General features: G+C 31.9%; 2 protein-coding genes and 1 long non-coding RNA gene across 3 annotated transcripts; 1 reads left to right on the top strand and 2 right to left on the bottom strand.

The window, feature by feature from the left end:
• Window positions 1-155: 155 nt before the first annotated feature.
• On the bottom strand, window positions 156-1,694 carry LOC134267844 (uncharacterized; the record flags this gene model as incomplete). The annotated part of the gene is made up of 4 exons (XM_062750056.1): window positions 1,626-1,694; window positions 1,253-1,314; window positions 807-1,073; window positions 156-225 (listed from the first exon to the last, which is right to left on the bottom strand). Coding segments are annotated over exons 1-4 (405 nt in total), but the record flags the coding sequence as incomplete, so codon positions are not given.
• Window positions 1,695-5,718: 4,024 nt separating this feature from the next.
• LOC134267846 (uncharacterized) lies at window positions 5,719-6,743 on the bottom strand. Its single transcript, XR_009992239.1, has 3 exons — window positions 6,449-6,743; window positions 6,124-6,197; window positions 5,719-5,932 (listed from the first exon to the last, which is right to left on the bottom strand). It is a non-coding gene; the product is annotated as an uncharacterized LOC134267846 (long non-coding RNA).
• A 1,740-nt stretch (window positions 6,744-8,483) lies between these two features.
• LOC134267847 (mitochondrial-processing peptidase subunit alpha-like) lies at window positions 8,484-15,042 on the top strand. The gene is made up of 12 exons (XM_062750059.1): window positions 8,484-8,548; window positions 9,816-10,024; window positions 10,422-10,501; window positions 10,618-10,700; window positions 11,181-11,283; window positions 11,542-11,634; window positions 11,975-12,253; window positions 12,598-12,809; window positions 13,172-13,262; window positions 13,625-13,687; window positions 13,880-14,024; window positions 14,630-15,042. Exons 1-12 carry the CDS (start codon window positions 8,499-8,501, stop codon window positions 14,803-14,805), a joined length of 1,584 nt encoding a protein of 527 aa, XP_062606043.1. The 5' UTR covers window positions 8,484-8,498; the 3' UTR covers window positions 14,806-15,042.
• The last annotated feature ends 1,151 nt before the right edge of the window (window positions 15,043-16,193 follow it).

The following is a 16,193-nucleotide window of genomic DNA, read 5'->3' as shown; positions in this document are numbered from 1 at the left end:
TAAAGTCCCTTCATGATGTCCGCGGAGTTTACTTTTCAGAATATTTGAATTGATTTGTATACTAGTGTAGTAGTGTGATTAAGTGAGCAAAACAGACCTTAGGTTTGGTAAAAAGAATATTTATTAAGGGTGCATGAGACAAGAAACCTTACTACCTGTTTTTCTGCGGCATAGCTTTGGCTTTGTCCATTGCTATTGGCGTCTGGAAACCCAGCTCTCAATAATCTACAAGACGGTTGCAAAAATTATAAAAGTATATTTCGAATCCTCTTGAATATATCGGGGGTGGCGGTAAAGAATTCTTTCGTATCAGGTATATAGAAACATTCTACATGTAACACTCTTAATTCAATTGTTGAATTTTTAACGAAATTATGTACAAATCGAACAATAAATTAACTCTCTTAATTTATTTTTTGAATATTTAAAGCAATATGAGCTGCATGTTTGACATCGGAAAATTCTGTTACAAATTTGTAATTAACTTTAAAATAGAACATTTATAAACTTCTGCTGTTCATATTTGCAATGGAAGAACTTTTTATAAGCTTTGATTGAAGCAAAATTGCATTATTGTCGTCCTGCACAATAATAATATTTTATATAATACTGTATATTCGATTGTACAGAAATATTTCTTCTGAAATATTTTTAAACTTTATTTTGGTCTTATTGATCAAAAGGGCTTAAATTTAATACAAATTTATCATAATAATACATTTTACCAGAAAAATAAAATTCTCAAAAATGCAGCTCATATTGCTTTAACGAAATTAAATATACAATCTAACAATAAATTGACTCACAATTTTATTTCTCTTTCTCGGACCTGCTGAAACAGTTCTTCCACTGATAGCTCCTGTTGGCTTTGTGTTTGTGTTATTTGGTCTTTTCTCGTGACTTCGTTTGCTTCTTTTGAGAGTACGGATTCCTTTTCTCCCGGTGGTGTAACTGCCTTTTCTCCTGTTGCCCCTCCTCTTCCTAACTCAATAGGTGCTTCTGCCCTCGGAAGCAAAGCCCCCTCCTCACGTGGGGGTATGGTCACCGCTTCTTCTAAGCCTCCCCAAAGGTTTCTGTTTCATAAATTGAATAAATACAAACATTCTGTTACGTTCATATAATTTCATGTTAAAATAAAAATATGATTTCCGTATACATTAACAAGTACATGTATATAAATTCCTATTTTCATACATAACAGACTGTATTTATGCCTTATTTTAAATTTTCAATTATACTGTTTATATTATACCTTGCAATGATGGAATTCCTGTCTAAGGTCTCAACCCCTCTCTTCACATCGTTTTCCTTTTGCTTTGGAAAAATAAAAAAAATCATTCACAATTTATCTATATTTCACAAAAACAAGAAAAACATATGCTTTATTTTAATTTTTTAAAAAAAATGAGTATATGACTCAGGTCGACAGGAGCACGTTTTCTCTTTTATAAACGTAATTGTGAACAAAATGTCTCTTTAATTCCAGAAATGTGGACGTAACTTGAGGAAAAAAGGGGGTAACCGGTTGAAAATAAAAATAAAAACTCTTAAAACAAATAAAACTCTTCCTGTTCGGTTTCAAAATACGCATTGGAATAATCTGTTTATTTTAACAAGAAGCTTACCTCCATAATGGAAATTCTAAGTGAAGATTAAAAAAATAATAATTGTAAAAACTCTTCTGACAGCCAGAAAATGTATCAATATTGATGACGTCACAATGAAATATATTACTCCGCTCGCTAATCATGACGTCAAAGAGCGCAGTTTAGTATTCCATAGTTACATGTACTGCGCAAGACAATATAGTGATTTTTTTTTTTTTGCTAATACTTTTCATTCGTAGAATTAAAATCAATATTATATTATAAGATCTATCTTCAATAAGAAGTGCGTCAGTAACAATAAATCACATCAAACTCAAGCGCAGATATTTTCTAAGGGAAAAGGAGGGGGGATCCTAAACGAACTAACTTTTTAAGGGCTGTCAAGCGGCGGATCCATGAATTTCATAACGGGGGGTGGGGGTGGGGGGCTGTGGTAGAAGGTAGGGGGTCTGGGGATGTATTGAAGTTCCAATATTAAGTGGGTCCAGGGCAAAGATCTGGTAGGGGTATATATGGGGGCTTTTTGCCCCGGAAAACTAAAGTAATTCCAACAAATAAGAGGTGTTTTACATTAAATTGATTTTAGGATACCAACAAAATTAAAAAAAAAAAAAAAAAATAGGGGGGACCCTGGATCCGCCTTTGCTGTCGGTCTTATAGGGATCAAATCCTAAGTTTAACAAAGGAATTAACATTTGAAAGCTGAAATCGAGATAAAAATGAAAACGTCAAATCTCAATGGCCCGGAGGCTCAGATTCAGATTTATTGAGTAGAACCCCCCCCCCCCCCTTGATATGCGCATCTTTTTTTATATTCGACGGATGTACAACAAATAAAATATTTGATAAGTTCTTACGTATATAATGTATTTTTCTCTTTTTAAGGCTTAAAGCATATGAAAGAATAATCGCTTCTGCGGGGATACAAGGGCCTATCGATGTACATTACATATTTATTAGTCCTCATATGAAATTTTGCAAATTTATCATATATAGGGTCAGGGAAAAGAAGTACGAATATTGCAGTTCTATCTGAACTAGGTAGACAACCAATATTTTATTCTATTATTGTAGCAATTACATGTATATCTTACTGGCACAGACTGGAAAACATTCATACTCTTTGTTATACAATGCATAGAAAGAAAGCATTATCTTGGACAGTACTGTTGTATTGTAAATAGTTGGTTTTCAAATGTAACATATTTCTGTAAAACAAAAATGGGCATAGATTGGTCAAGATGTAAATCAATGAAACTAATAACTTTAAAGAAACAACTGAAAAAAACTATTAGAGAGGATTTCCTTTGAACAATGTTGGCTTAAAAAAGAGATGATGGTTGTCTATCGGGTAAACTTACATCATATTGCTATGTAAAAAGAAGTTTTGAAATTGAAAAGTATTTATTATTAAAAAAATTAGAAGAAAGAAAAATTATATGCAAATTTAGAGTAAGTTCACATAATCTCAGAACTGAAAGTGGAAGATATGAAAAAAAAAACTCTATAGGACAGCAAACCACCCTTGCAAGAAATGAAAGAATTTGTAGAATGTGTGACATGTCATGAACTGTGTGGAAGATGAGATCCACTCACTGATTGAATGTCCATTACATAAACATGAAAGAGATGAATTTTTAAAGGCTAATAGTATTGCTAAAAGTAATAAAAATTTCGATACTTTAACAAATAAAGAAATTTTTTTATGGATTATGTCTAACGAAAATGACATGTTGCTTATCAAGCTGGGTAATTTTTTAATCAATATCTTTAAAATATGAAATAGCGAATTATGCAATGTTAAAAAAAGAAACAAATAAATGCAAAAGAGTAATAATGTTTATACTCTAGTATAAAAGCCTTATTTGTACAGAATGTCGATTATATATGTTGTAATCCCCAACTGCTGTATCATCATTAATCTTTTGTTAGTTGCTACTATCAATTTTGAATTTCTTCTAGTATGTTTTTATCTTTACTTGTATGCTTGGACGGACAGACGGACAGACGGACGGACGGACGTACAGACGGACGGACGGAATTAACGATTACTATATACCCTCCCGCTTTTCAAGCGGGGGGTATAATTATATCTATATATAGATATGACAGTGTTTATATAAAACGTTTTGTTGCTGCTATAAATGTATGTACAGCTTCAAATATTTGTATATTAATGTCAAGTCCATGGTTAGAACTACCATTTAAAAATAAATCACATTTGATAACATAAGATTTATTAAATATTAATACATAAGTGATTATAATAAGTGAAACCTGTCTAATCCGACATGCACTGGGAGACAAATTTTGTATGGAAATAGACAAGGTGTTGGATTGCACAGTGTTAAAACATGCATGGAAAAATAGTAAACTGGGAAAGAAATTAAACCTTGGAATTCACAGTGTGTCGGATTATTCAGGTGTCGGATTAGACAGTTTTCACAGGTTTGTACCAAAATTGGTACAAACCAGTGAAAACTGGTCCGTCTGTACGTCCGTCCGTCCGTCTGTCCGTCTGTCCGTCCGTCCGTCTGTTACGCTTTGGGGTACCCATCTCTTATCCGCAACTCCTCTCATACCACTGAATGAAATTTGATGAAACTTTCACAGAATCTTTATTACATATTGCCATTGTGCACCTCTCTCTTTTACTTTTTGATCGGACACATATTTTGGGTTTCCCGGCCACAGGAAAACATGGACTTTTTCACCAGTTATAACCATATGGGAGGCGGGGGGTATCATTTAGTGAGCTCATCGCTCACAGTACCTCTAGTTTTTATTTGTTAGAAGTACTCCCAAACCGGTACTACTTTGTATTTTGTCTCCCCCTGTAATTTTCCCTTTTTGTTATTTTGTTCATTCTATTTTTCTCTTTTGTTTAATTTTCTACATATGACTTTTTCTGTTTTTTTTTCTCTGTTACTTTGTTCAATTTTGTTTGTGTTTTTTTTCTTCTTTTGTACATTCTTTTAATATCACTATTTGTTCTGTACCTTGACCTAAATGTAGGGAGAGGGCTAAAATAGGCTGCGCCTGCTGCCCAATCCTATTCACGACAACATCTGTGAATAAAATATTGTTTAAAAAAAAAAAAAAAAAAAATCTTATGTTATTTATATAGGCCTATTTTGGTTGACTTCTCGATCGGAGCTTCAATCATTTTATTTTTGCAGAAAGAAGAATATTTTCTTTTGAGTAAGAACAAATTTCTTCCCGGATAAACGCTGTTTTGATAAGACCAGTTCCAAGAGAGCTGAATGGTTTCAACTAATCAACTTTTAAGCTGTTATTACCGTTTACAGTACATATTGATAATGAAAATCAGTTTATTTATTTTTTGTTTGAAAAGAGGGAGGGTACATAGTAATCAGTATGTCCGTCCGTCCGTTTGTACGTCCGTCCGTCTGTCCGTCCGTCTGTCTGTTACGCTTTGGGGTACCCATCTCTTATCCGCAACTCCTCTCCCAGCTAACACAAAAACATTTTTAAAATGTTTTTAAAACATTTTCAAAATGTTGCAAAAACATTTTAAAAAATGTTTTAATCACGTAATTTTGTATGGTTTTTTAAACGTTTTTAAAACATTTTAGTGAGATATTTCAGCAAAATGTTGTCAGAACATTTTCTTAAAATGTTGCAAAAACATTTTTAATAATGTTTTAATCACGTGAATTTGTATGGTTTTTTAAACGTTTTTAAAACATTTTAGTGAAATATTTCAGCAAATGTTTCCGGAACATTTTCTTAAAATGTTGCAAAAACATTTTTCAACGATGTTTTAATCACGTGATTTTGTATGGTTTTATAAATGTTTTAAAAACATTTTTCAAAATATTTCAACAAATGTTATCATAACATTGTTTTTAAATGTAACAAAAACATTTTCAAAAATGTGTTATTCACGTTTAATTTGTTTGGTTTTTAAAACGTTTTCAAAACATTCAAGTCGAGGTTACAAAAGTATTTCCTGAATTTTTACTTTTTCTCATTAAATAATGATATATTTATATTTTAAAAGAAATAAACACAAATTATATTTAATTTTTGAACCTTTAATACAAACCCATATTCAATATGTTAATCATATTTACATTCCATTCTCGGTACAAGTTTTAATTTATTTTCTTTCAAGTCACCGGGTTTTTAAAGGTTGAAAACGGCGTCTAATCCATTCACTGAATTTTTGAAAGAACAGAATCACAGATATTCTATGTTCACTATATAGGTAGAACAGAGCGGCGGATCTATAAGACTTAGTTAGAATCACATACACTGAAAAGGCTGATAAGGAATTTGCCCCTCGGAAAGAATAGCACAATCTGTAAAGATAAGGAAAATTGTGTTTGTATCAGCGTTCTGTATCTAATGTATCTTAAGATGATCAATGAAAATAAACAAAAAATATTTTAAATAATTATATCAAATTTAATTTCTTTCCTCATTTGCATTGAAAAAAGCAGAAAAATAATTACTATGACAATATTATTGAAGAGTAATAGTATTTACGTACACATTTGCCTTCACCAAAGGCGGGTCTTTTGAACGTGGGAATTTGAAAATACGGATGATGCAACCAACACCATGCTGTAAAGAAATTTCATTTTTAAATCAACATATCGTTTGATGATTAACATTTCACAAAGACAACGAATGCTTGAATCAAGGATATAATTGTGTTGCCTTAAGAATGAAATATTCAAATCAAATACATGTATATGACCTTAACGCTTTGTCATTGCTACATACATTTGTACAAAGTTATTGATCATGCACTGGTAGTATAAAAGCCATTTTAAATGATCTTTTAAAGTCTATGATAAAGGAATAATTCTTACCATTCAAAGTTAATAAATCCAGAGGTTATTATTGTGGTTTATATGGTGCAAAGTCTTCTCATTCAAATCGGCACGGAGTAAGCGCGCACATCTTGTTTACCAGAATTCAAAATTTGGCCTAGATAAGCAGCAAACCACTATACTCTGTAACGCGCTGCCCAGCAGGAGAATTGCATAATAGGTTATCATGACACTGAAACTGACCAGTGTGCCAATCCCTATCTAATGCCTCAGAGTAAAATTCTGGGAGTGGATCACAGATTTGATGAAGAACATTTTTAAAAAAAGACATTAAGAGTTTTATTTAATGCGTAGTATGATTTTATACATTTATTTATATTTTAAATTTTTTTGTTTGCCTATCCTTTCATTTATTGATTTTTTAATTTGTTTAATCAAAGGACTTTATATAAATTATGTCTGTTTAATCAATAAGCCAAAACTAGAAATCATTATAAAATACCGGAAAAATCTTTCAATTTAACAATTACTACAATTCCTCATTTTAACACTATTCTTTCTATATATTCTTTTTTTTCTTCATAAACTAAATTTTAAAAAGGAAAATCGCAATCATACATTATTTGAATGTTTGAAGAACATTTTGAAAATAACAGCAGCACTGAAAAATGAAGTCTTTAAAAAAAAAGAAAACACATTAAATTGAATGTTCTAAAATCATTCTCACAACATACTCTTAAAGTTACTAAATGAATTAAATTGTGTCGCAATTACATAAATGTTTCAGAAACATTTTGAAAATGTTTCCAAAAAATGTTACAAAAACTATAATTAAAATGTTTCAATTGTAGTGAAAATAATTATTTTAGTTAATGTAATTTTAAATAAACAATTTCACTGCCTAGGCCGAAAAATACCCGGAATTGAATGTTTTTAACTAAAAGCGATATTAAGAATGTTTTAAAAATATTTTTAAAATGTTCCTTACAAATATTTCAGAAACGTATATGCAATGTTTCCGATTTACAGAAAAAGAATGTTTCTTTTCATGTTTTAAGAACGTTTTTAAAACGTTTTATAAGATCTTTAATATTTGGAAGCTATAAATACCCTTAAATGAATTAAGAATGTTTCAAAAACATTTTTACAATGTTCCTTTTAAATGTTTCAGAAACGTATTTATGCAATGTTTCAGATTTATGGAAAAGGAATGTTTCATTTCATGTTTTTAGAACGTTTTCAAAACGTAATATAAAAATCTTTGATATTTGAAAGCTAAACATACCATTTGAAACATTTTTAAAACGTTTCAAAAATATTTTAGAAAAATGTTCCAAAAGGATTTAATAATAAGCTTCTTGAAAACATTTTTAAAATGTTTTTAAAATGTTATAATGAGAAGAGGAAGTGTTTTAAAAACGTTTTTAAAATGTTTAGTCTGAAATGTTTCGAAAAAACCTTTTTACAACACCAATAAAATGTTTTGAAAATGTTTTGTGCTACCTGGGCTCATACCACTGAAGGAAATTTAATGAAACTTTCACAGAATCTTTATTACATATTGCCATTGTGCACCTCCTATTTTACGTTTTGATCTGACATATATTTTGGATTTTCCAGAGCAAAACATGGACACTGTCATTATATTCATATGGGAGGCCGGGGGTATCATTTAGAAATTGCTCACATGCAGTACCTCTAGTTATACCCCCCGCTTGAAAAGCGGGAGGGTATATAGTAATCGGTAATTCCGTCCGTCTGTACGTCTGTCCGTCCGTCCGTCCTTCCGTCTGTCCGTCCGTCCGTCTGTTACGCTTTTGGGTACCCATCTCTTATCCGCAACTCCTCTCATACCACTGAATGAAATTTGATGAAACTTTCACAGAATCTTTATTACATATTGCCATTGTGCACCTCCTATTTTACTTTTTGATCCGACACATATTTTGGGTTTTCCGGCCACAGCAAAACATGGACTTTGCCATTATAACTATATGGAGGCGGGGGGTATCATTTAGTGAGCTCATCGCTCACAATACCTCTAGTTTAATTAAAGATCGGGCTCGGGGTTTATTATGTAAAATCAAAGATGGCAGCGCTCTTGTCGAATTGTGTTCGGGGATGTTGCAGAATTTCACGGTATATATTGGGTTAATAAACGCTTAATTTCCCAAAATATATATGGGGAAATTATTTTTTTAATTTTATGTTTAATTATTTCACAACATTTTTTGAAGAAATATTTTTTTCAACATTTTTAAGGACGTAGAATCTTACGAAATATGACCTTACACTAGATATTCATGCTATAGGCCTATGTGTATATTGACACGCCTTTTGTCTTGAAAAAAAAAAAACTTCTTAAATTGTTAATTTGAAGACATGTTTTAAAATACTGGAATAAGTAATGTATTGGTTCAACTGCCATTTATTTATGTTTTTTTAAATTTTTTTTTCTTACACAAACCTATGTCTTTTTGAAGAGTTTGTAACAGTTGTTGAGCTTGCTCAGTTTTAAAACTGTATGTATGTCCTTTATAATCTTCTACATGGTCATTCATTCATAATACAAAGAACTTCAACTTGACTAAAGTCTCAATGAATTGAGGTTCATTATTACTAATTCTACATGGTAAGTTTCAGAAAGAAATACTGTATACAGGGTTATTTTTGCCCTGTTTTATTTTGTCCTTTCACACTTGCAACCAATTTTGCCTCGATTTAAATTCCTCAGTCACCGTTTTGTTTAAGAAAATATAATGCATATATTGAATTCGCCCCTTTTTAAATTCGCCCAAACGATGGAAGGGCGAAAGGGGCGAAAGTAAAACGGGGGCGAATATTTCCCTGTATACAGTATTCTAAAGATTATTTTTAAGCAAAGAAGAAGGAAATAGAGTAAAAGAAACCAAGTTTGAGCCTCACTCTAATCCGTCACTCTAACAGCATTTGAAAACAAACATTTTTTTTAAAGAAGGCATAAGATGGTATTTTGTAAAAGTTTGAGTGAGAAATCTTGCAATTTTACATCAAGTTTTATTTTAAATCTTTGAGTTTAAAATGAAATATGCTATTATGCAATGGTACCTGAAGTTAATTTCATTTGAAAAATGGTATATTCTTTGTTGGGGGAATTGATTTTTTTGTTGGCACTTGAAATATAAATTTACAAATTGTCTCTGAGGCCATCTTTAAAAAGTTGTTTGGGTGCCTCTCCCAAATGACTGACCAAAATGTGTGCCCAATTCAAAACTTTAATCTTACATTCCAGGACACAATATTTTTTTTTTATTCCTCTTATCCCTGCAACGAATACCTTCCTATCAACCTAATAGTTTTATCCTGAGTTGGCAAGCAAACATTTTTTTAAAAGATGGTCTGATGTAGATAAATTATTTTTTTCCAGAGGAAGAAAACCAAATTTAAGAAGGTTCTCGACAACACAACACAGACTTAAAGATGAGGACACTCCATTGAGTGAACCGCTGCCAGAATTTCCTCAGCTGAAATACGCCACTGCATCACCAGAAACATATGACACCCCAGTCACAACCCTGGAGAACGGACTCAGGGTGGCATCACAGAAAGTGTTTGGACATTTTTGTACACTAGGAGGTAATGTCCTAAATAACATGAGAATTAAATTTTGTACTGGTAAATAAAGAATGAAAAATGTCTATGTAGGAAAGGAAAGGGAAAGTCTTTTTTTTTTTTGCCTAACTTTTTAAACTCTTTCTAATAATATAATGCACAAATAACACATTCCTTGACACAATGTACATGTTGCTTTAAATCTTTTGTGATTATTTTCATGAATATATATTTTGTTCATGTTGATATGCATCCAGAAATTTTATCAAATGTAAAACTATGCATTATTACAGGAAAATCAATAGAGAAATAGATTTTGCAAAAATGAATTCTCATTTGATTTTCTGGCATTGAAGCATTTACAGTTTTAAAACAGGTAGATAATGCCTTGGCTTCATTTTTTTCTTAACTATTTTTTCAGTTTTGATTGATTCTGGCAGTAGATATGAAGTAGCCTATCCCAGTGGTATTTCACATTTTATCGAAAAATTAGGATTTTGTGTCAGTATATTTTTATCCTTGTTCGTTTTACTTCTGTTTTTACTTCAAATTTATCTTGATTTACTAGGATACTGTTGTAAATGAATTGATTTATGTAACTATGTTTTCTTTGGCAGTCAACGACGAAATACAGGAGCAATGATGAGATATTACAGGTTTTAGAACAATATGGCGGAGTCTGCGATTGTCAGTCGTCAAGGTCAGTCAGATAGAGGTTATATTTATAGTAACAAAATGTTTGTAGAGACTACAAATCAAATAAATTTCATGCTCACAATAAGGTTCCTATTTTGTACAAGTAAACAAGTACTAAAAATTAAATTATTTACTGGGTAAGCATTAGATTTTAATGATTAAGCTAGTTCAGCTGTTTTTGGAAATAAACTATATTTATTATGATTTAAATTATTATATTGCAAATATGACGTCATTAATGTGATGCATTTTAATACCATACAGTACTATGGTGTGAGACTGTTGAGTATCTAAAAAATGCTGACATCTTAGCATTATAAGGAGAGAAGTCTTATGGTCTCAGTTTTTAGGTTGAAAACTTAGCACTAGCATGATATTGATTTTATATTTAACTCTGATTTTTACCAGTGTTAATTTATCTATTGACATGTATAAATTGAGATTTGTCTTAAAATGTATTCTATAAAAGTATATTTTATTCCAGGGATGCTCTTATATATGCAATGTCAATTGAAACAGAAGGCTTAGAGAAGGGACTAGATATTTTGTCAGAAGTGGCAATGAGACCAGTCATCACAGATGAACAGGTGTGTATAACAAAGATTGTATTTTTCTGGCACCTCCTGGACTTTATTCATAAAAAATAGTTGACAGACAACAGGAGATTCAGCAGCATAAAACTTAATGTATATTTAAATTAAATAGTTGTATAAAATATGAATTTTTTGGAGTTGTTTCTTGCAAGCAACTTTTTGAATGTTTTTTTCTTTATTCTTATAATGTGTTGTGCATGATTTTGTTATTGTAGATGGTAACTATTTACAAAAACATTTATCTGTTTGCAGATTGACTATTGTAAAATGGCAGTAGCATTTGATCTTGAAAACATTGAAAGCAGTCCACAGCCAGACGTACTCATGACAGAATTAATACATGCTGTTAGTAGTTTTGCCTCTTTCTCATTTCTATATAGAGTATCTTCCTCTTTTCTTTTCAATACTTTCACTGCAAATATTTATACAAATGATCAATTTTATAAGTTTTTTAGAGTTTTCTATAACATAGACCTTGTTGATTGTCACTTCTATGATAAGCTGAAGAAAAAACAAGGATACTTTGTGCTTAAATTAAGTTATACTTAAGTTTAATCAAGAATCATGTTACTCTATTTTCTTGGTTTCATGTTTTCAGATAAAAAAATTCCACCTTAATAGTAAATACATTTAAATTAACTGTAATGGAGCTTCATGCATAGTTGTATCTTGTATTATTTTGCAGGCTGCTTATCGAGACAACACATTGGGTCTTCCAAAAATTTGTCCCAAAGAAAACATAGACAAAATAGACAAAGAGACACTGTATACATTTATGAACAATTTCCACGACCCCTCCAGAATGGTTCTTTGTGGGGTGGGGGTGGAACATGACCGGTTAGTGGAGCTTGCCAGGGAACTCTTTGTTAAGAAGACACCCCTCTGGAAAGAGGATCCATCCCTGGTAGATCACAGTAAATCAGTGGATCATTCTGTAGCTCAGTACACAGGAGGAAAAATGTTGGTATGTAGTCAGAGATGAGGGTTTTTTTTGTTTTTTTTGTTTGTTTGTAAATATGCATATAAAAGTTGGGATGTGTGTTTCTGAATCAGAATTTATTTATGTTATTCTGCATTAAATATTTGTCAAATAATGTACAGTACCAGAGCTGACAGTCATTTTAAGTACATATATTTCTTTAGTAACTCAGTATTTCTTGATACAGAATATACGTGTCTCATTCTTATTAACTATTTGTCACTAAAATTTATCCTTAAAAAGGTTTTATAGACCCCATATTTATGCTTTATTTTTATTTTACTCTTTGTTCATAATGTTAATCCCATGGTGTTTACCTTATTTTTCAGATTGATAAAGACCTGTCCAGTGTGAGTAAGGGACCTAATCCATTCCCCGAGCTGGCCCACTTAGTGCTGGGATTAGAGAGCTGTTCTCACAAGGATGACGACTTTATAGCTTTCTGTGTCCTTAACATGATGCTGGGGGGAGGGAATGCTTTCTCTGCTGGGGGACCAGGGAAGGGGATGTATACCAGACTCTATACCAATGTACTGAACAGGTATGAATTAGCAAAGGCTACTTGTTAAAGAAGGCAGTTTAAATTTTTTTATATTTGAAGAATTTGATATTTGTTGTTCTTATGGTACAATTACTTATGCTCTTCGTGTATAAATATTTTTAGTTTTGAATTTATTAAATTAACATTTCTGTTTCTTCTTCAACCATAAAATCAGAAGGCCATGATTTGGTAAATTATTAAGTTAATTCAAAACCAAGAAAATTTGCCCAGTTGAAAACAAGATAAATATGTGTATTGATATGTTTTTATGTAAAACCTCATGATGTATTTGTTTATTGGTTCAAAATGCACGAAACAGTATGTAAATATGCATGTACTGCAATATTAATGCTGTATTTCAGACACCACTGGATGTTTGGTTGTGTTGCCATGAACCACGTGTATGATGACTCAGGGGTCTTCTGTATTATGGCTAGTTCTCATCCTAACCAGGTAACCAGAAAGTTTACAAGCATACATACTTTGTAACTCTGTTTGTTATACAGGGACTCTATTTTGTAAATACATTATCATTGAGGGTTAAGTTTTAGATAATATACTCAAGTATTGATAAATATTTTGAAAGTTGTGCACACCATACTAAAAGTGTTGAAAGTATGACAGTCATATATTCATGTTACAATGCAGTTTTTGTATCAGAATACTCAATACAGTGTAGTCAAGTTCATAGAATTGTCATGGCTTATAAACACTTTCTTATTTTATCATTCACTCTAAGTCTACAACGTAATACAGTATAAACTTTATTGATGGTCTTGAATGAAGTTTAGAAAACTTGTACATCTTTCTTTCAGTTGGATGACTTAGCAATAGTAGTTTTATCAGAGTTTCTAAGGACTCCAGAAGAAATAAGCAAGGTTTGTAAATTTTAGTTAAGATTTTGTATGCTTAATTTTTAAGCCTGCAGCCTAAGTACATGTAGTAATCAATATGAAGCTGCATGTCATTTTCTAGTTTTAAGCAATAAGTCACATGCGTATGTGTTTTAAATTGATGAATTTTTATTATAAAAATTTAAAGTAATTAATGTGTAAAAATTGACTCCTCAGGAGGAATTAGATCGTGCCAAGAAGCAGCTGCAGTCCCTGCTGATGTACAACCTGGAGTCTCGTCCTATGATGTTTGAGGACGTCGGGAGACAGGTGCTGAGTCGGGGATTCAGAAATCCAGCTCAGTTCTACCTGGAAGAAATTGGTGGGTCATCAGTATTAGAAGTACAGTAAAACTCGGTTATAACGAAGTCATCGGGACCTATGAAATGACTTCCCTATATCCGTAATTCATTATATCTGTATAAGAAATTTGTTAAATTTATATAGCTGGGGATCCAAGATAACTTCGTTATATACTTGACTTCACGATATCGGTGTTCGTACTAACCAAGTTTTACTGTATTATTGTCATTTACTGGTGTGCCTAATTTATTCTGATGTGGACATATCTGCATAGATTTTTGAAAAGCAAGAATCACGGTTGTGAGATTTTTACACAAATGTTAGTTTTATACATGATTTCAGTGTAAAGATGATTTCAGAAAATTTGGATGACACATGAGATAAGCTTCATATGAAATGAAAGGCAAAATAGGTTCTATAATATTCACTGATATGTGGTTTTATAGAAATATAACTTCTATACATGATCATTTGTAAAGCAAACTTTCTTTTTTAAGTTGACAAACTGATTAAGATTTTGAAATTGTTTTTAGTTCGAAGCTTTTGGAGACGCATATAAAAGTTGTATATGAAATGACAGACAAAACGATGATTAGTTCTTTAATGTTTCTCTAATTCTTACAGAGAAGGTAACAAGAGAAGACCTACAGCGTGTAGCCAAGAGAATGCTTCGTTCTAAACCAGCGGTAGCCGCTTATGGGACATTAGACAAACTGCCACCCTATGAGAGATTTCAGGAGATTCTTGCCAATGGAGCCATAATGAAAAACAAGAGAAGATTTGCATCTTTCTTCAAATAAGTTTTAAATACAGTGAACTTCCTACAAAAACATATACAGTGCTTATTATAGGACAAACATGCTTCATACATTGTTGGAGGAGTTCGATTTTCTACTCCAGTATTTTAGCTGTGTTACATTGTAATTGTTATAGACATGTTCATACCATGACGTGATATATTTGGTAGATAATACATACATGTAACAAAACACAGCTGATCACATGGTTTTTGTGTCATGTTTACATTCGAGTGTTGATCATGTCACGGGTCTCCCGATCTCAGGGAATAATAATAATTCAACACAGTTCCTCAATAAAGGTTCATATATTTATTAGCTGACAATTACGATGATGAAGTATAAACGAACGTACGAATGAAGGTGACCTGCAATGAAAATGACACACTCGTACAAATTCACACACACTAATATTTATTTAATTTCAATAGTTTAAAATAAGAATAAGACTTAATATTAATTCTTACCAGTCACATCAATTAAGGCACTAAGATTCCGTAAGGAATTTCTTAGACAAACTGCTCACGTGGATTTCTCGCAGGAGAACATCCAAACTATCGTCAATGTATCGTCAATATTAAAAAGGAATAGTCCGTGCATAAGTATATATACCAGGACTCACACATGCGTACATAACTACCACACCCCATACATACTAGTTTTACAACTCACACCCAGGATAAAAATAAACCACAAGACAATCACGTGACAACCAAACACTCACGTGAGACGGAACACCGGACAAACCAGAATACAATACAAACACGATGACAATGAATGACCAGGTATGAATGAATGAATGAATGAAAGGAATTTACTACAGCTATCTACTATACTGACTTACTATACCAGCTGTACTAAATAATTAAACTAAATAAAATAAAAACAAGTAATTGTCACCCTGTGACATTCTCCCCCTCTTTAATAAAATGTCTCCTGACATTTCTTAAAGAGAATACTCTACTACTAAACTTATCTACACTAACTTAAGTCTTATCAACACTAAGTAACTATCAAATAATAAGACTTAATGACTAATCATAAAATTATGAACTACAATATACACCATACATAATTAACTAAGTCACTGTAAGTGAAATCTTAAGTTAAATCATAGTAGTTCTATCCAAGATGAAATAAAAACATAACATAAAAACAACATATTAAATCTATATACACACATCCTGATTACCTGTGACGTTCTCCCTATTATACATACCAAATCTGGGTCTCTATGGGAGATACCCAGGAACCATACCTATCTGGTACTTTCTTGGTTCTGGCAGACCTGCGGGGCTCTGCTACTACATTAGCTGGAATAGATGGTTCCATGTGGGTTAACTTTATACTTTCGCTTGTTGAAGTCTCCCTAGTTGATGGCTCTGTGCGGT

This window comes from Saccostrea cucullata, unplaced genomic scaffold (assembly GCF_032062105.1).
Source record: "Saccostrea cucullata isolate Sc308-1 unplaced genomic scaffold, CSIRO_AGI_Scuc_v1 ctg9701, whole genome shotgun sequence".
Lineage (NCBI taxonomy): Eukaryota > Metazoa > Mollusca > Bivalvia > Ostreida > Ostreidae > Saccostrea > Saccostrea cuccullata.
The sequence above is the reverse complement of the archived record's forward strand: the minus strand, read 5'-3'. Positions and strand labels throughout refer to the sequence as shown.